We start from the raw sequence: 20,429 nt of genomic DNA, 5'->3' as shown, positions 1-20,429 counted from the left end.
TGTATACATATATTATATGTTTTTTGTCATAAATTAATAAAAAATTGACATATAACTTAAAAGCCTGTGTCAAGGCGATCATGTGACGCGTCACTTACGCGTCGCATACCGTTGCGACGTTTGTCATTAAATATAGCGTCATCTGGACCATCAATTTATTATACACTAGCTTTCCGCCCGCAGCTTCGCCCGCGCTTTCAAAGAAAAACCCGCATTATTCCCGTTCCCGTGGGATTTCCGGGATAAAACCTATTCTACATACAAGTTACCCTCTATATGTGTGCTAAATTTCATTATAATCGGTTCAGTACCTAGTATTTGCGTGAAAGAGTAACAAACATACACATACATCCTCACAATCTTTCGCATCTAGCACACGTGTCAGAAGTGAAACTTCTTTCAAAATACCAAAAGCGTCCCCTCACTCCATGACGTGACGGTATTGCCATGACGCGACCTTGAAATTTTACCCTCAACGAAACAATCCAAAATAAAATTGAATTGAGAACCTTCTTCCTTTTTTTGAATTCTTGCCAAGTGGCCCTACTTAAATAATGTTTATTTCTGACATCTCAAAGGCGATTTTTTTTTAATAATTATCTAAACTAAGTACCTAGGAATATTTTTTCAAGTCAGTTAAATATAAATATGACCAAAATTTTCAAGTGTGAGTTTCGCAACGATGCAAAAATCGTATCTTATCAAACGAATCCAACGAGCACGCTATTGAACCACTTGAAGACAATATCAATAATCTATACCTTAATATTATAAAGCTGAAAAGTTTGTTTGTTTGAACGCGCTAATCTTAGGAACCACTGGTCCGATTCGAAAAATTCTTTCGGTGTTAGATAGCCCATTTATCGAAGCTATACATAATATATATCCTCACGCTTAGACCAACAGAAGCGGAGCCACGCGGGTGAAACCGCGGAGCGCAGCTAGTGACCAATATGATCGCTTCAAACGTTAAACACTTCAAACTAAATTAAGCGATATGATTAGTTTTTATAAACACATTCCTCGCTACCCATCCTCGCACATTATTCGTGGAATAGCGCCCTTATACCTATCTACATCTTTAATCTGCACCTAATCTTATCACGCCAACCCATCTCTAGCGACCAGACCATCTTTTATTCATCACCATGCTACCGTTCGTGCTGTTTCTGCTATTCGCTGCTGCGGAGGCGCGGCTCCGTTTGGACCCGTTGGTCGACACTAAGCAGGGCCTGATCAAGGGTTTGCGAGCTGACGATGGAGACTATTCCATGTTCCTGGGCATTCCCTACGCTGTGGTCGATGGGGATAATCCCTTTGGGGTGAGTTTGAGCCAATTTTTTTATGGCTGGATATTAATGTTTTAAGCTATTGACACACTCAATGCAATAAAGTCATTTTTAGCACGCTTTTATTAGTTTCAATTGCATGTTCGTATGTAACCGATACCTTAAGATTCGACTGATTAACTTTTATTATATTAACAACGGACAGATTTAATTCAAACTTTGTGCACTTACTAAAGATCGATGGCAATACAATTGAATTAATTTATACTATTAAGGGCCGATTTTTCAATGCTCGGTTAAAACTTATCCGTCCAATAAAGTATTACACGATAATATAAAAATGTCACGTAAACTGTCAAATACGGACAATTAGAATACGTTTTTAAAATGGAAGTTTTATACATTATTCGACGAATAAGTTTTATCCAAGGATTGAAAAATCAGCCCTAAAGCGTGTTTTTTTTAACTATAATTATACATACTAGTACTAGGAAGACGGATTTACCAATTACTATAGTAGGGCCATTTTAATAGGCAACATTTGACAGTTCAACAAAATTCAACAACGTAACCTAGTAACGACGACATAGAATAATATACTATTTCGTTTTGTTAGAATTGCACATTTACTTAACTTTTTTCAATTTCGATTACATATTTATAATAATAATGACCGATACAAGTAATTTTAAGATTTGATTTTACTGATAAACCATTCTCAACATAATAAACAATTTCTGATTTAAAGAACTGACGTCGCTACAATTTTGTGTCAATAAACCTTTTTTCTTTTTAAATATGTACCAGAGACGTTACTCTAAAAATCGAAATCTGACATCTAGAATCGAATGCATTGATTACTTGTGAATAAAAATAATCATAAATTAATAAATGCGTTGTGTTTTTTAATTATGTATTATACTTGTCTTATTTTGCTCCTTAAATTTACGAAAGAATATTACTGGGACAGGGATGAATTTTAAAATTGACATGTGTTTCAAGTTCGATTGGCAAATGTTTCAAGTCCGTATCGATTAATTCACTTTAATCGATGTTTTTAAGCAGGTTACCTCTCTTCCAAGATAAAATTGATAGACGTCAAATGTTGCCTATTAAATTGGCTCGACTATAGCACAGAATACATAATAGTAGCTAAACGCTACAGAACGGACACTCTCCGCCTCCCGCCAAAATTAAACTTACCTCACCCCCGCGCGATCAGACATAAAATGGTCCATATTTTTCTACAGGGACGATACGCAACGAAGATTGACAACATTAATCAAATTGACTTAAAGTAATTTTATTATTTTGGATTTGTGATTATCGTTTTTCGTAGAAAATGGTTAGATATTGTGCTGTTTACGGATGTATTTCATCAGAAAAACGCGAATTTTTTTTTACGCTAGTCACAAATGTGCCAACCATAAAGCGTTAACACACACATTTGCAGTCTCTACAGTGTGACTGTCAAAACGATCATTTTGTACGGAGTGTCTGGGGTGTGACTATAGTATAGATAATACGGTTCTCATAATCGATCATTTGTACAGGAAATAATATAATTTAATAAATTTATCCCATTGCTATATAAAATTTATATTTTTTTACATAACTTGCACAAAAAATATAAGAAACAAGATAACTAGATGCGATTTCGCAACTCCGATAAAAGATCATGTATTTGTAACTATCGGTTTTAGATAAATATCAAGGTTAAAATACTTAAGAATAATCTTAGTTAAGCAGTTTTATTTTATTATTTTTCCCTTATACAGGGTGTTCCACTATCGGTATACTAAGCGCGAAGGGACTTGTAGTTTTGCATACACTGATCCCGTAAAAATACTTAAACAATAAAATTACGTCAAAAATTTTTTGCTAAATTTTTCCTTTAAAAAAAATGCGTCTGCAATTTGATAAGTATTTTTTGCGTACTCAGCGTATGCAAATCTATAGCCTCCTTTGAGCTTAGTTTACCAACGGTGGGACACCCGGTATATTGTGAATAGTTGGTAACTAAAAATGTTTATATGGACTAAGAATGTACATGACGGGAATTTTATTGCCATATTAATTACAATAAGTACAGGAATAAAACAAACATATGTAGATGAAGTTTAAATCTATTTATGTATAAACTCGTGTATAATTTTCCAAATATATGCTTTATCATTACGTGGCATATATTATGCACTAGCTGTTCCCCGCGGTTTTACCCGCATTGCTCCGCTCCTGTTGGTTTTAGCGTGATAATATATAGCCTATAGCCTTCCTCGATAAATGGGCTATCTAACACCGAAATAATTTTTCAAATCGGACCAGTAGTTCCTGAGATTAGCGCGTTCAAACAAACAAACAAACACTTCAGCTTTATAATATTAGTATAGATTATCACTACATACACATAGTATAAAAACAAAGTTGAATCCCACTGTATGTCTGTCCATATGTCTGCTTAGATTTTTAAAACTACGCAGTGGATCTAGATGCGTTTTTTAATAGATAGAATGAATTTCACATTCATTAAAATCGCTACATATTAAACTCGCGATAAACTAAAAAAAACCGCTGCACCGATTTTCATTTTGTTTCCAGTTGAAATATTCGTTAAAACTTGCGTATACATGGACACCAATAACATCCATAGTATAACGTAACTATTTTTTAAGAAAATATATTATTTCCTTGAATAATAGTCCGGGATACATCGCCCATTTTTGCAAGTGATTACTATCAAGCTAATTTTTCGTGAGTAGCTTTATTTTGATGAGATGCCCAATAATTTCATGTACAAAACTCTCGATTGTGGTAGCTACCAGAGGAAACAAGGATAAAATATTTTGATTTGATGGTTCTCAAATATTAATTACTAACTGAATGTTTTTTTTTGTTCAATCTCAAGATAATTATCTAAATTATTCGAAAAAATATTCGTCCTACAAAATCTATGGTTTGATCAAAGAGTCCCCCTTTCCAATGTGTATCGATAACGAAGTCATCATAAATGATTACTAACCAGCTGATTTTTTTATTTTCACTTATTTAATACTTATATAATTCAACAGACATATTGTCCTACAAATTGCGTAATAAATATTTGAGAACCGTCAAATCAAAAATTTTTATCCTTGTTACCTCTGTAAGCTACCACAATCGAGAGTTTTGTACATGAAATTATTGGGCATCTCATCAAAATAAAGCTACTCACGAAAAATTAGCTTGATAGTAATCACTTGCAAAAATGGGCGATGTATCCCGGACTATAACACAATAAATATTCTTGATATTAATTTTTTTTTATTCTCGTCCCGCCAATAGTGATCTTTTTGCTGCCGCCAAGTTTGTTATACTCTATTTTACCTGTAAATAGTTCTAACAACAACTTTTAAAATGTTAAATAAATAAATAATCCTCCCCAGGTAGCACAACCGCACCCTCAATTCGAAGAAGTCTTCGAGGCGTACGACGACTCAGCCATATGTCCCCAAGTCGAAGAATTCAACCATTCCATCGTTGGTACACTAGATTGCTTACACTTGAACATTTACGTTCCAAACAAGGCCAGTTCCCGACACCGTTTGCCTGTACTCGTCTGGATACATGGCGGTGGCTTCGAGATTGGATTCTCTGGCCGATATCTATATGGTCCAAAGTACATAGTTCGCAATGACGTCATTCTAGTTACCTTGAACTACCGTCTTGGTCCGTATGGCTTCATGTGCTTGGACACGCCAGACGTACCAGGCAATCAGGGATTGAAAGATCAAGTTTTAGCTCTTAAATGGATCAAGGCGAATATCGAAGAGTTTGGTGGTGATATCAATAAGATTACTGTGTTCGGAGAAAGCGCTGGCGCTGCGTCTGTTGAATACCATTTGCTATCGAACAACGAGAGACTTTTCAACCAGGCTATATTGCAAAGCGGGTCTGTGTACAGCGGTTGGGCCATCAAAGACTCGGATAGTTCTGTACCGTCAAAACTGGCCAAACAGCTTGGTTATGAAACCGACAGTATTGACGAAGCATTAGCCTTCTTGAAGAAGACAGACGTGAAACTAGTAATAGCTGCTGCGAACGAAATATCATTGAAATTCCGTCCATGCGTGGAACACGAGTTCGAAGGTGTCGAGAGTTTTCTGACACGCCACCCTGTGAACGTAGAACAAGTAGCTAAAGCCAAGAACATGGCCATACTGAGCGGTTATAACAACCACGAGTATCTACTCCAATACGTGGATAAACCAGAAGAGTACTTCACTACCAACGATCCGTTCGACGCTTTACTTCCCTTAATCTTCAACGTGGAAGACTTAAACGGCCGAGAGCAGCTAGTCCGCCGTTTCTACATTGGAGATAACGCAATCAGCCAGCAAATGAAGTGGAACATAATCAATTTCTACTCCGACTTCACCATCAACCATCCCGTGCAACGCAGCGTGGAAAGATTTGTCAATAGCAACGCTAAGAAAGTCTATCACTACATATTTTCGTACAACGGTGGTCGGAACTTTGTTAAGAAGCGTGCCAACGTCACTATTGGTGGAGCGAATCATGCTGACGAGTTGGGATATCTGTTCGATATGACTATCTTTGATAAGGACGTGAGTGAAGAAGACCAGCTCATCGTGGACAGGATTACTGAATTGTGGGCCAATTTTGTTAAGCACGGGTAAGATTATAATGTATTTTAAAATCAATTATATTCTGTACTAGCTGCGCTCCGCGGTTTCACCCGCGTGCCTCCTCTGCTGTTGGTCTTAGCGTGATGATATATAGCCTATAGCCTTTCTCGATGAATGGTCTATCTAACACCGAAATAATTTTTCAAATCGGACTAGTAGTTCCTGAGATTAGCGCGTTCAAACAAACAAACTCTTCGGCTTTATAATATTAGTATAGATAAACTAAAGTTTGATAAATTAGCAACATATTGTCAAATGACAGAATTTCATCTAAATCGGTATATTATTTGCATATAATTCAAACTCAAGCAAACACATTATTATTTCTGATAGAACTAGTGTTTGCGAATCATCACTAAAACTACTTAAAATTCTATCTATACTTCCTATTTACCAAGTTTCAATATTCAATAACAGGAATTTATTAACTAAATCTGTCAAAGGAAAAAACTACCTTGAACTAACCTATCTATTTTGAACAATGTTATCCAAATGCCCAGAAATCTTACATTCCTAAATCGTAAGATCATCTTTTCTACCTCACCCTTACCTCTGACACCAACGACATCATTCACACAACAACTTATAACTTCTATTTCAGAAACCCAACGCCAGAAACCTCCGATCTCATCCCTACCATCTGGCCAGCAGTCACAAAGGACAGCCTCAACTATATGAACATCAACACTATGCTTCATTTGGGTACCAGGCCTTACTCGAACCGTCTCGCGTTCTGGGACCTTTTCTACGACACGAATAAACATGCTGTAAGGGGTTATGAAAATTGAAGACTGTAAATTTTGCCATTGAGAATAAGAAGCTGATAAAGTCATGATGAATTTTTAGAGTAATTGATATTAAAAATTGTTTTCCTTAAGGATACTTTGCTAGATTACTTGATGTAATTTGACATAAATATTGTTGGATTTTTCATTTTAAGATTTTTGTTCACAAAGAAAGCACGGTGTATGTTAGAAACTGTTATTTTGCGTCATGTGAAAATAATTATTATGCCAGTCAGTTTGAATTATTTGTTATTTATTAATTAACAAATTGATGTGATTTACAAAATGATATAAGATTAATTTAAGGATATAACCAAGTTATGTTAACATTGTTTAAATAAACTATTTATAAACAAAACTGTGTGTTTTATTTCTTACTAGCTTTCCGCCTGCGGCTTCGCCCGCTTTTACTAAAACATAATAAATTATGTATATACTAAAACCTTCCCCTTGAATCACTCTATCTATTTAAAAAAAACCGCATCAAAATCCGTTCCGTAGTATTAAAGACTTAAGCATACATAGGGACATAGAGACAGAGAAAGCGACTTTGTTTTATACTATGTAGTGATTCACCTGTCGGCAATAGCAATCCGATCATTTTTCGTGTAAGTTACGTTAAAAATTTGAATTGGATTTTGACTGACAAACATAAAGACATACATACAGACGAAAAATAAATTTTAAACATTATTTATGTAATTTAAAGATCCCAATTAATATTCGACTCTATATATATTCTTTAACTGTTTTTTGACAAAAAAATATAGTCTATAGACTATAGTACTCTGAGGTTCTTCTCTATCTAAATATCAAAATCCATCAATAAAATTATTTGGACTATAGCAATAGCGATATTATTCGTATCATCCCTACTAATATTATAAATGCGAAAGTAACTCTGTCTGTCTGTCTGTTACGCTTTCCCGCTTAAACCTCTCAACCGATTTTTATGAAATTTGGCACAGACAATCTTTAGACCCTGAGAAAGAACATAGGCAAAACAAAACACCGCGCGGGCGAAGCCGCGGGCGGAAGCTAGTCAATAATATGAGCCCATACATGTTCAGATGAAGATATTTTCAACACACTCAAACAATAAAATATTTCCAAAGATGAACAAGACATGCATTTTTTCCTCTTGACATTATGTCTTTACGCAACCTAACATATAAAAATAGCATACACATTATGTATATAATATATTTATGAATATAATTATTTGAATATGCTAAATTTATATGTATTGTTTAAACTGCTGAATCGATTTCTGTAAAATTACACTGCTAATCTAGACAAAAATAATACTAAAATTTTGAGAGTACGTAATTTTAACGGGTTTTAAACTCAATTAATTCATTGTGTCTTGGTGTAAGACTAAGTATTGAATAAATCGCATTGAAAATCGTTATAAAAATAAAAAATTTCCTTACTATTAGAAAATAGAAAGTAACATCTTTACCAAATATAATAGGGTATTTTTAACGCGCTTATATTAGCTTCACCTGTATGTTTGTGTGTAACCGACTCTTTTAAGACTCTATTTTGACCCACTTAAAAATAGGCAAATTTAATTCAAACTTTGTACACTTAACAAGGATAATATAATAATTTCGTGAGTGTATCTTATTATTTTGAATATTATTCAAAATAATAAAAAAATTGTTTAAAAAAATATATTTTACTTTTATTTCAGTCTATCGTTAAAGTGTGTTTTTTAAAACTAAATTTAAGATTAATTATCTCCGATGAACACGAGCGAAGCCAGGGCAAGGTGCTAGTCTATTATCTGAAACCCTTACGCAAACATGATTCTCAAAATTTTCAGCAAGAAATCTATTTCAATACATATAGACTACAAGCCCACATATGAAAAAAATATGGGTCAAATGAACCACCACGGGACATATCTAGTACGAAAGAAGAGCAAAAAATAATAAGATTCATCACTATGCCGTCACTTGTAAGCTGTCCAACTGAGTGCAGATGAGAATTGAAAAGTACAGGTAGACTCGGTAAATTTTGGTCATATATTTTTGTACGGCATTCTTAACCATCGATAGATCCATTAAAAATAATAAGAAACCGCTCAGTGCCGTACAAAAATGTTGGTCCACCAAGTCAGAATTTTTATTTAATTTCCGAGAGTTACCGGGGGTAAATTTGGTCATTTGACCATGTACGGCATCTGTGTCATACTATTGCTATACTGCTTTTAATCCATTATTCCGCAACGCCGTACAAAAATCATGGGGACAAGGGGAAAACATCGAGAGTTGTAATCCCCTCTCTTTCCCCACTCCAGGGGGTCATTTGACACAACACGAAATAAATTTATTTTTAAAGTATTTTATGCATAGATAATATTTTTTCATGTGCCGTACATTTTCGTTGGTTCAAAGGGGAAAAATCTGAAAAAGAAAAAATCCATATAACGAAATGTTTGCTTTATATTTTGATAATAAAATATAAATATACATTAATATTAAGAAGCACGAGGTGGTTAATTATCACCTTGGAAAGTCGGAGTCAAGTGGAATGGACTCCGTTAAATTGATGAACTAATAAAAAAGCTATGAACGAAAAGATGTGAATTATATGCAATCAGCCCATGAATACAGGTAAAGTCACAAGCAAATGCTAGTATTATATACATATTCAAAATGTACAAGTAAAGCGCTTTCAAATGATACCAAACACGGCATATTTATCTTAACTTTATTTTTTTACTCTGTATGTTTTGTCCGCTAGAGGGCGCCACATTAGATTTTGTGAAACCCCATATAGCCTTTAGCTAGCTGGTCGCTGGTTATCCAGTGAACAATTCAGATGCTTCTAATGATATGTTATTTGTCGAATTCTGATAAGTAGTTTAGAAGTTACGAGGGAATAGATGAACATACATACATGACCTGTCAAAACCATAACCCTCCTTTTGCTTTGCCGTAGTTGGGTAAAAATATGTTAATGCCGTACTGTATCAAATGGCCATAAAGCACCCTTAAAATTGTAGCTTTCGTCGCTTTCATCAGCCTAAAAGATGTGGTCTGCACAAAAATGTACGGCATCGTTTTTTCCTAATTTATCTATGTTAATACTATTTAAAACAACGAATAAAGTGTAGAAAACTATTATATTTCATTAATCTACGATGTTTAAACTTTAACAAAATTTCTGGTTTTGCATTTCTCTATAACTTTTTTTAGAACGGTTTCTTTTGAACGGCAATACTATACAACAATTGAATTTTACAATATCATGTTAAAAAAAAGTTCCCGTACAGGGTCAAATGACCTTACAGCTCTTTATATCAAGAATTCGATGAAATTAAGATGATTATTGGTATACATTTAAAAGAACAATTATTTTTTGACGGCATTGCTTTTAATAGTACTTTTGAGTGCTAGATAATGTTTTGGAACCGAAGCCGTACTTAGTCAAATGACCCCCTGGAGTGGGGAAAGAGAGGGGATTGCAACTCTCGATTTTTTTCCCTTGTCCCCATGATTTTTGTACGGCGTTGCGGAATAATGGATTAAAAGCAGTATAGCAATAGTATGACACAGATGCCGTACATGGTCAAATGACCAAATTTACCCCCGGTAACTCTCGGAAATGAAATTAAAATTCCGACTTGGTGGACCAACATTTTTGTACGGCACTGAGCGGTTTCTTATTATTTTTAATGGATCTATCGATGGTTAAGAATGCCGTACAAAAATATATGACCAAAATTTACCGAGTCTACCTGTACTTTTCAATTCTCATCTGCACTCAGTTGGACAGCTTACAAGTGACGGCATAGTGATGAATCTTATTATTTTTTGCTCTTCTTTCGTACTAGATATGTCCCGTGGTGGTTCATTTGACCCATATTTTTTTCATATGTGGGCTTGTAGTCTAATATTCAGTGAAATATTTTGATAAGACATTGATAACTATGATCAAATAATCGCTACTTGTCATTCTTCTAAGATAAAATCCCGATGATCGTTTTTGTTGGTTATTACATCAATATGGAACGGCTGGATCCATTTTGATATACTCTACTTTTGTTTAGATATCTAACGTATTTATTGTGAATTTTTTGGCGTAACGTTTTTTCAAAATCCATGTTTAGTTTTTTCAACTCGACCTTAAAATTATTTTTTTATTTTTTGTTCCGTTTACTATTGAATATTAAAGAGAAGCTTTTTATTCTCTAAAATTATAATTTACTATGACTTTTGGCGATTCATTTTTATAATATAAAGAAGACTAGCTGTGCCCCACGGTTTTACCCGCATTGCTCCGCTCCTGTCGGGCTTAGCGTGATGATATATAGCCTATAGCCTGCCTCGATAAATGGACCATCAAACACAGAAAAAAAATTTCACATCGGGCCAGTAGTTCAAGAGATTAGCGCGTTCAAACAAACAGACAAACTCCTCAGACTTATTATAAGTTAAGTTATAAACAAAGCGGGTGAAACCGCGGGCGGAAAGCTAGTAAATAATAAATTTTAAAATGCGTGGGTGTATCAATACTTTATGGCCGGACAATACATATTGCGTATTGAAAAAAAAATTAATATTGGAATTTCTTTTTCGGCTTCAAGGTTTTGATAAAAAATATATAATATACTAGCGGTCCGCCCCGGCTTCGCCCGTGGTACCTACATGTTTAAACTGTCCTATCTCTCAAGTTGGATCGAACTGCACATGGTGTGCGAATTTTATTATAATCGGTTGGTGGTTTAGGAGTCCATTGAGGACAAACATTGTGACACGAGATTTATATATATGTATTAAGATGTTATGATGAAGAATTTTTGGGGGCATCCCTTATTCGTCTACATCACTACATAGTATAAAACAAAGTCGCTTTCTCTGTCCCTATATCCATGTATGCGTAAATCTTTAAAACTACGCAACGGATTTTGATGCTGATTTTTTTAAATAGATAGCGTGATTCTCGGGGAAGGTTTTAGTATATAATTTATTAGGTTTTAGACAGAGCAGGCAAAGCTGCAGGCGGAAAGCTAGTATATACTATGATATTATACAGCTGAAGAGTTTGTTTGAACGCGCTAATCTCAAGAACTGCTGGTCCGATTTGAAAAATTATTTCGGTGTTAGATAGCCCATTTATCGAGGAAGGCTATAGGCTATATATCATCACGCTAAGACAAACAGGAGCGGATCACTGCGGGTAAAACCGCGGAGCACATCCAGTCATATATTATAATGACCCAAAAAAAGACGATCCATCAAAACTTGTCCGTAGGTCACCAAAAAAGCACAGAGTGCGTGACCTTAACAGTATAGCAAGTATATATATGGGCACTGGGTCATGTCACAGTATAGTCGTGTACCAGATACCCTAGTGACAAGATGGTTGGTTCATTTTCTTTTTTACGAGTGATTTTTAACCGTTTTAAAGTGGGTTTATTTCGAGTGTAAATATTGATTGATTTATTTAAACTAAATTCATTATTTACTTGTCCCTTGTGGGCACAATACTTGCATATTTTAACCGTTTTAAACCGGGATTTATTTTGTTGACGAGTGTTATATAATATAGGAGATAATCGGTTATAGAAATGAGTTAAAAATTAGGTTTGGTGTTGTTTATTTTTTATAAGATTCATTATTTTTCCATTGTGCATTACCTACTTGCAAATTTTTAACCAATTTCAATTTTTTACGATCAGTAGTTTTTTTTTTTAATTCAAAAACTGTTCAGGCATTTGACCGCGATCTCGCCTGATGTTAAGCACTGATGCGGTCCACTTGGTTAGCATGCCTGATCAGAGAGGTATAGTTTGTCTAAATAACATATTATTATTTTAAAATTTTAAGCAAAAATAGTCAAAGCAAGACTGTTTATCATCCGAATTAGTCCACACTCTTTATGAAACGCGAGTGATTTTAACATTTTAAAGTGCGATTTATTTCTAAATTAATGTTTAACTTTAATTATAAAAACTGACTGAAAATACAATGTGGCGTACTGTTCTAAAAAAAAATTATCGAAATCTATCTATTTACTAAACTCAATCAAAACTTGCTAAGCCATTGTACCATCAATGTACGTGCGAAAAATATCCCCAAGTCAAATCATTATTGTTGCCAGAAGCTAACACACCAATAAGTTATCGAGAATCGAACTAAAAAATAACTTAAATATAACTTATTAACAATACCACGCTAATTTCAAGTAAGCCAAGTTATTACTTAAACGTAACTTACGCAACTTGTATATTAAATAAATAAAGCATCATGAATAAACAAAAAAAGATGAAATTTTAATGAAGCGAGCGTCTCACAAATGTCGAGGTTACATATTTGCGTGAGCGTGTGGTTATAGCCACGAGCGGAGCGGATAGCGATTTTAATTTATTGTACTATTTACAAGTTATTATTTTATAAAGTACTTAATCGAGAATGGATTGATGACTTTCATAATTTGATGTTTTTTTTTTAAATAAGCATTTTTTTATTAATGAAAAGCCATATTGTATTTTAACTAGCATAACTAGCATTCTAATGTTTAATTAGGTGAAATATGTACTTTTATCAGATTTCGTGATTGTGTGTTATAACAAAAATAATTAAATCAATTGTAAGTGCTCTATTTTAGTTCATGTAATAAGACCGGAATATAATTTAAATTGAAAACAATTCAGTAGTTCATAGTCTACTAGTTAATTGATTGAAAAAATAGTCATTCGATCAAATAAGTCAATTGATTGAAGAAATCATTCGAAAATGTTTTGAATGCCTATTAAACGACTGAACATACTATCATTCTTATAAATACCATTTCTTTTAATTATCATAACTTACTTAGTACCTATTCCGTAATAATATGTAGTTTAAAAAAACTAAAAAACACGCTTTTTATAGAAAACTGAACTAAAAAGTAGAAATTTTTTATCAAATTAGTGTATTGTCATCGGTCCTCGATAAATCTACAAAGTTTGAACGAAATCTGGCCGTTTAAAGTGAGTCAAAATCGCGCCCAAAGAATTCGGTTACAAACATACAGGTGAAGCTAATATAAAGCGTGTAAAAATAACATATTATCCAAACTAACGAAAAATCGCTTTCCGCTCCGCTCCACACACACACACACCCAAATTACCATCAACACTACTTATACACTTAAACAGTATTGCATCAACCATTACGCCCGATCATCTCAAAGGAAGCGAGAGGTCGACCGCCCGGGGCACCGTACATGGTGACCTTTGGGTGAACGGTATTGGAAAATATATATTTACGATATACACATCGATATGGCAAAGTTAAATTATTCGGATATTGAAGGATCATTAGTATTATAATTATCTATATGGTTTTACACAACGAAAAATACGCTTAAACTCATGAAATTGAGTATTTGAATTAAATTTCTTTTTGTGATAAATGGAAAGATTATATATTAGTTTTATAACAAAACTGTTTTTATTTTTATTTTTTTTGCAATAATTCAAAAGTTATTTCAAAATAAAAATTAGTCTTTGAATCCAGTACCGAAGACACGCCGACAACTCCCGAAGCGTCACCCGAGCGCGTGTGACGTCATAATGTTAGTTTTCACTCATTGCAGTTGATAGAAAATTAAATATAGTTTGAAAAACTAAAAGGGATAAAAAGATAAATTCATGAAATTATTGTATTGTTACCGGGTTTTTATAAGTATACAAAATTTAAATTAAATCTGTCGGTTTATAGTGGGTCTAAATCGAATCGAAAGGAGTATTGGTTACATACAAACATATGTTATAAGCTGATCCTGGCGATCCTTATCAGGATAAATTTATGATATTATTGTATTGTCATCGGACCTTGATAAGTGTTCAAAATTTGAACAAAATCCGTCGGTTTTAAGTGGGTCAAAATCGAGTCGAAACTTCGAAAGGAGTCGGTTACATACATCGAGATAGAATGTACTACGTACTAGAGAGGCGATCGCTACTACACTCTCTTTAACACGAGCTAGAGGTAAGAATCACAAGTCTCTTTAGTCTGTGTCGGACTGTGCCCCCCGCTTGCCGCGTCAACACGTGTTATTGCTCTGTTCAAAATGCCTTCGTGTTTGCTTAGATATTGTTTTAACAGTTCCCATAATACAAACAAAGCCCGAGGAGTGACTTTTCACCAGTAAGTTTCCTTATTATGAGTAAGTCATGCATTTTACTAATATTGTTATCATTTTGCGAAAAATCACCATCGTTCTGCGTTTCGCGCCATTTTTCATAGACTAACAGCACAGACGTGACACTATCGATGAGTCTGTTAAAAAAATGTAACTGGATTTTTTTAACTATGTATATACAATATCTACTAGGAAAGATTACCGTGGTGTAGTACTTAAATATTTATACTTTTACCCGACTACGCAAAGTAAAACGGTAGGTTATATTAAGTAATATTTATTTATTTACCTATTTTTATTTATTAAAAAAAGCCTAATCAATAGTTGTTCCAATAGGATTTATAAATTATTATGCACAACAATTACAAATAAACACAACATTCACAGAAACTAATACAGTAAAAGTTCCTTAATCGCGCTTCCTTTATTCGTGTTTTCACTATTCGCGGATTAAAAAAATGCGACCCAATTTCTATATTCACGACTAAAAATTTTTTTTATTCGCGGATTTAATAAGTACATACATAATAATAAAATTATTCCAATAGGTATCTTACCCAATATCCTTGTCAAATGGACTAATAAGAAAGTAAAATAGATCTTATAACAAGTTTGCCTAAAGTACATAATATTATGTTCTTAAATGATATCGCCGAGGCCTTTGACACAAGCTGCCTTTGTCGCAAGCCACTTCTGCAGCGATTGATGTTTTTGAGAATGTAAATAAACAGAATGGAAGCAACCTTATAACTCAATAAATAAAGTATATTTTTAAATGTAGTTCCGTTTATAGTAAAGTTACAAAAATTGTGATCGAGTAAGGGGGCATCCATAAATTACGTGAGGTGTTTTTTAAAATTTTCTGCACCTCCCTCCCCCCCTGGTGAGATGTCGTGAGAATTTATTCAACCCCTCCCCCATCCTCGAATCTCGCGTGAGATTTTTCAAAATGTGAGTTTCTTATACGTAAACGCCATCAACATTGAATCATCGTATCCATTTAAATTACATCATGAAGCAAAAACTGATAAAACTATTGATTACTACACAAAACGACAAAAGCTTAATAAATTGATATTATTTAAAGGAAATTAAAATACATAGTTTAATATAAAATCCTCGTTTTATTAATTCCCTAGTATCAGTACCACCAGATAGTACCGAGTAAACAGATTGCACAATGTGTCGCATCTGCACGCATTGCTTAATCTTTGAACTTGAAGCCACGCCTCGCTCGTTCCACACGTACCCCACCACATCGGCCGCGCGCAATGTTTTTGTTTGGAATAACCCCTCTAGTAATATCGATGGTTACATACAAACATACAGGTGAAGCTAATAAAAGCGTGCTTATAATAAATACAGTGTTTTGATCTATTTAATTTTGTTGTCATTATTAAATTACATATTAATTATATTAATTGTTAATAATATTATTTAAATTTATATAAAAAATGGCGAACCTCAAAAGTTATCGTTTTGTACCATTATGTACGAATACTACAAAGGCAACTCCTGACAAAAATCGGTGATCATAAATATACCAACATCAAGAATATTATTCGTAACTAACTAACTAATTCGGAACCAACTAACAAATCGTATGTTAACGCTATGTACTGCAGTTAATACATAGCTATAACATTATGACGTCACAACTGTGGTGACCAGTCATGGCTCGTTTTTAGTCACGTGATTCTAACTTAAATTTCATCAATTTTTAATTGCTTATAATTAAGGAAAAAATTTTTTTGGTAAATTATTTGCATTAAATATCAATATTATTAATAATAAAGTTTCAAAATACATAAAAAAAATCAATAATTTTTTTTTATTCAAATACTCAATTGCCGACCCTTGATAAGTGTTAAGTTTGAACTAAATCCGTTCGTTTAAAGTGGGTCAAAATCAAGTCTAAAGGAGTCGGTTACATACAAACATACAGTTAATAAAAGCGTGATAAAAAGCTTTCAACTTATAAAGAATCGCTTTCCACTATGGCTAGTTATCGCTAGATATAGAAACGGACTTTATTAAAAGAAGCCTTCCATTTATGTGCGATATTTTTCTAAACGAAGGCAAAAAATAATTGAGAAGCAATAACCATGTATTACTTCTAGAAATTCAGAAAGACTAATGTAAACGTATGCTCTCGTTAAACGCTAGAAACAACCATCTCGTTACTTCCGGAAATACCGAAAGCCTTATACTATTTTATACCTATGTTTTAAATTTGAATTGAAATTGTATAGATCGACTCTTTAATTTCTTAACTTGTTAAAAACATTAATTAACAATCCCATTCGCGTTATTTATAAAAAATCCTTTTCCTAAACATATAATAGTTGCGATAAACACAAAAAATTACTATCCTTTCAATCCCCACGAATTTAAACACCAGAAAAAAAAGAATTGTTATATTCTTTCAATCCCCAGAAACATTAAACGTAATAAATAACAATTCATTCAATCCCCAGATACATTAAACGCAAGAAATAACGATTCATTCAATCCCCAGAAACATTAAACGCAAGAAATAACGATTCATTCAATCCCCAGAAACATAAACTAGAGAAATAACGATTCAGAAATATAAACGCAACACTCTTGTGAATGCTGTGTACCTGTTATTGATAAATAAATCTTATTAATGAATTTTAATGTTCATTGTATGAATGTCAAATGTATTTATTGTTGCTGTGCCAAATGAATATAAATATGAAATATAACGCAAGAAATAACGATTCTTTTAATCCCCAGAAACTCCTGCTCATCTCTTGCCTAGTGGCCTTCGCTGCCGCCGACGTGTCCCACATCGTCGGCCACGAGCGTAACGCTAACATTTTGAATCAAAATTTCGACGTGGGAGTAGAGGGGCAGTACCAGTGGGCAATTGAAACTGATAATGGAATATCTGCACAAGCTAAGGGCGCATTGAACAACCCACAAGCCGTAAGTATAGAAATCTTTTTACTATACCATTCAAGTAAGAATAATAAAGTCAGGAAAGCAAGATGGCAAGATCCTGAGGCAGGATTTCGATGTGGGAGTAGAGGGGCAATATCAGGGGTTGGTAGAGACTGATAATATTATATCTGCGCAAGCTAAGGGCGCATTGAACAACCCACAAGCCGTAATTATTCATAACTAAGCAAAGGGAATGCTAAGATCCTGAAGCAGGATTTCGATGTGGAATGAAATAAAATGTTGACCCGACCTGTTTGTAATATTCATGCAAAATTTTAAGTAAATCCATGCAGCATTTTTTGAGTTTAGCCCGGACATACATACAATTTCTAAAACTATATTTTTGGCTTCGATATCGATGGTATATCACGCCCCAAGTATTTAAAAAAATATTCAATGTACACTTTTGACTTTCCTACGATTTTATTATACATATAGATTCACTTTTTCCGATTTCTCACTTATTTATATTCTTATTTTCCGATTACACAGGAGAACCCATCCCAAATAGTGCAAGGCTCGGCGCAATGGAAAACCCCCGAGGGTGAGGTGGTGCAATTCGCGTACACAGCCGACGAGAACGGTTACCAAGTACAGGTAAAAATTTACGCGATACATTTATTACTTTTGAAGTGAAAACTTCTTTAGCGGCGTTGAGCACTTTTTCTGTAATGGGTATAAAATCTTAAACTCGCGTCAGGACACGTGACCTGATCGAAAAAACGTAAGACGGATACCATTCCAAAATATCAAACATGTTCAACGTTAATAATCAAGTTTTCACTTCTGCCGGCACTCCCCCAGTGCAACCCGTCTTTTTTATCAAAGAACTAAAGCGGTTTTATTACACAATAGTGCATAGTAGTAAGACAGTATTTAATTGGACATACACGAAATTTTTAAATCTATACTAATACTAGCGGTCCGCCCCGGCTTCGCCCGTGGTACATATTTACGTTTTCTCTACATAAAAACCATCCTCGTACTTCAAGGAATATAATAAAAAAAGAATTATCGAAATCGGTTCAGCCGTTCTCGAGTTATGCGCTTACCAACACATTTTGCGATTAATTTTTATATATAAAGAAAGATTATAAAGCTGAAGAGTTTGTTTGAACGCGCTAATCTCAGGAACTACTGGTCCGATTTGAAAAATTCTCTCGGTGTTAGATAGCGCATTTATCGAGGAAGGCTATAGGCTATATATCATCACGCTTAGACCAACAGGAGCGACGCAATGCGGGTGAAACCGCGGAGCACAGCTAGTTAAATATATTAACGATAATTTCCATTACAGGGCTCCCACGTGCCAACCCCACCCCCAGTGCCAGCGGCCATCATCCGCTCGTTGGAATACATCAGAGCTCACCCACCAAAACCCGAAGCTTGAATACCGCCTATTTCCCTTAACCCACTTAATATTAACGGAAAAATCCGTTCCACTCAAATGAATTACTCAAAAATTTAATTCTCAAATGGTTCTCAAAGTTGAGCAAGTCAAGTTTAGTCAACTCAAAGTTGAGTAACTCAAGTTTAGTCAACTCAAAGTTGAGTAACTCAAGTTAGGTAACTCAAAGTTGAATGTAACTCAAATTTGAGTATCGGTTGAGGATTTAGTATTGTCACCAATGTTGTCATTCTAAGTGTTATTGTAAGTGTATAGTGTTATTTTTATATACTTTTATAAAAATATAAATTATTTAAAAAATGCTGTCGTTTTATTTAACACCTCGATTATGACGTTTAAATAAAATAAAATATGAATATACCATCAGTTTTAAAATTCGTACCTACTTTATAATTCTTTGAAGATATCCGCAAATTATTAAAATCCATGCAGTCGTTTATGACAAGGTAACAAACATCCAACATTATGGAATTCAAAATTGATCAATTTATTATTTAGAATAAAAAAAATTGTATTACTACAAAAATGTGTTAACACAAAAAAAATTAGACGTACTGTATATTTGCACAGATTTGTATGAACATAAAAAAATAAACTGAACAAAAAAACATTCAGTTTTGCATGAACATAAAATAATTTAAACTCATAATAATTTATAGTATAAACATTTTTTGTATCGATACAAACATCTCACATAAAGCTCTCACGTACAAATTTACATTCAGTTTTGTATCAACATGAAACTCATTATATTATTATGTGTATTAACATTAATTTTTTGTATCAATACAAACATTTTGTATAAATACAAAAACCACATACCTTGATCGCGCAGCACAGTGACGGCCTCCAAAACTCTCTTCGTGTAGATGCACGGCTCGTAATTGTCCATCTCTTGCGTGACTACCGAGCACACACTGACAGACAGACAGACAAAAATATAATTACTTATAGCTAATTAATATTCGACAATACCATTATAATCTTATCCTTCGAGGCAGAAATAAATAAATGTATAATTTAAGACACGCTCATCTATTAAAAAACATATTGAAGAATTTAGAAGAAAAAAACGTTGTATATACGCTGCTATGTTCAAATTATGAAAATTAAACCATTCATTGATTTTATAAACATAATTCTTCTTCTCAGA

The 20,429-nt window shown here is 33.8% G+C and overlaps 4 protein-coding genes across 8 annotated transcripts in view; 3 read left to right on the top strand and 1 right to left on the bottom strand.

Moving 5' to 3' along the window:
• LOC149474990 (uncharacterized) overlaps positions 1-4,550 on the top strand; it is a 32,338-nt gene extending 27,788 nt beyond the window's left edge. Inside the window, exon 5 of the transcript XR_016318132.1 lies at positions 3,989-4,550. The gene's annotated coding sequence lies outside the window, so the exon portion shown is untranslated. The remainder of the gene's footprint in view (positions 1-3,988) is intronic.
• The window catches only part of LOC149474989 (esterase FE4-like), a 29,940-nt gene extending 22,845 nt beyond the window's left edge, over positions 1-7,095 (top strand). Inside the window, exons 2-4 of one of the 2 annotated variants that reach the window (XM_089713878.1) lie at positions 1,122-1,322; positions 4,712-5,961; positions 6,576-7,095. In XM_089713878.1, the coding sequence (XP_089570004.1) occupies positions 1,149-1,322; positions 4,712-5,961; positions 6,576-6,762 (1,611 nt within the window). In that variant the 5' untranslated portion in view covers positions 1,122-1,148 and the 3' untranslated portion in view covers positions 6,763-7,095. Of the gene's footprint in view, positions 1-1,018; positions 1,323-4,711; positions 5,962-6,575 lie in introns of those variants that run through there. The other variant, XM_089713877.1, reaches the window with a different exon arrangement.
• Positions 1-20,429, bottom strand: part of alpha-Cat (catenin alpha) — a 51,289-nt gene that overhangs the window by 15,225 nt on the left and 15,635 nt on the right. For all 4 annotated transcript variants that reach the window (XR_016318129.1, XR_016318128.1, XM_089713841.1 and 1 more), the window contains exon 15: positions 20,099-20,193. Coding sequence is in view for 2 of the 4 variants with exons in the window: in XM_089713841.1 (XP_089569967.1) it covers positions 20,099-20,193 (95 nt within the window). In the remaining 2 variants the exon portion in view is untranslated. The remainder of the gene's footprint in view (positions 1-20,098; positions 20,194-20,429) is intronic.
• LOC149474988 (larval cuticle protein LCP-17-like) lies at positions 12,048-19,569 on the top strand. Its single transcript, XM_089713993.1, has 4 exons — positions 12,048-12,134; positions 17,662-17,853; positions 18,361-18,465; positions 19,166-19,569. The coding sequence occupies exons 1-4, from the start codon at positions 12,132-12,134 to the stop codon at positions 19,256-19,258; spliced, it is 393 nt and encodes a 130-aa protein (XP_089570119.1). The 5' UTR covers positions 12,048-12,131; the 3' UTR covers positions 19,259-19,569.

The sequence above is a fragment of the Colias philodice genome, chromosome 31, assembly GCF_061535455.1.
Source record: "Colias philodice isolate Cphi_HAF_F1 chromosome 31, ilColPhil1 Martin Lab GWU primary, whole genome shotgun sequence".
Lineage (NCBI taxonomy): Eukaryota > Metazoa > Arthropoda > Insecta > Lepidoptera > Pieridae > Colias > Colias philodice.
Note: the sequence above shows the minus strand (reverse complement) of the source record. Positions and strands in the feature narration are given on the sequence as shown.

What these genes read in the sequence shown, in the direction of transcription:
- LOC149474988 (XM_089713993.1), top strand. An exon ending in CATTGAACAACCCACAAGCC is followed by an intron (nt 17,854 to 18,360) that starts GTAAGTATAGAA and finishes CCGATTACACAG; the next exon opens with GAGAACCCATCCCAAATAGT. An exon ending in AGAACGGTTACCAAGTACAG is followed by an intron (nt 18,466 to 19,165) that starts GTAAAAATTTAC and finishes TTTCCATTACAG; the next exon opens with GGCTCCCACGTGCCAACCCC.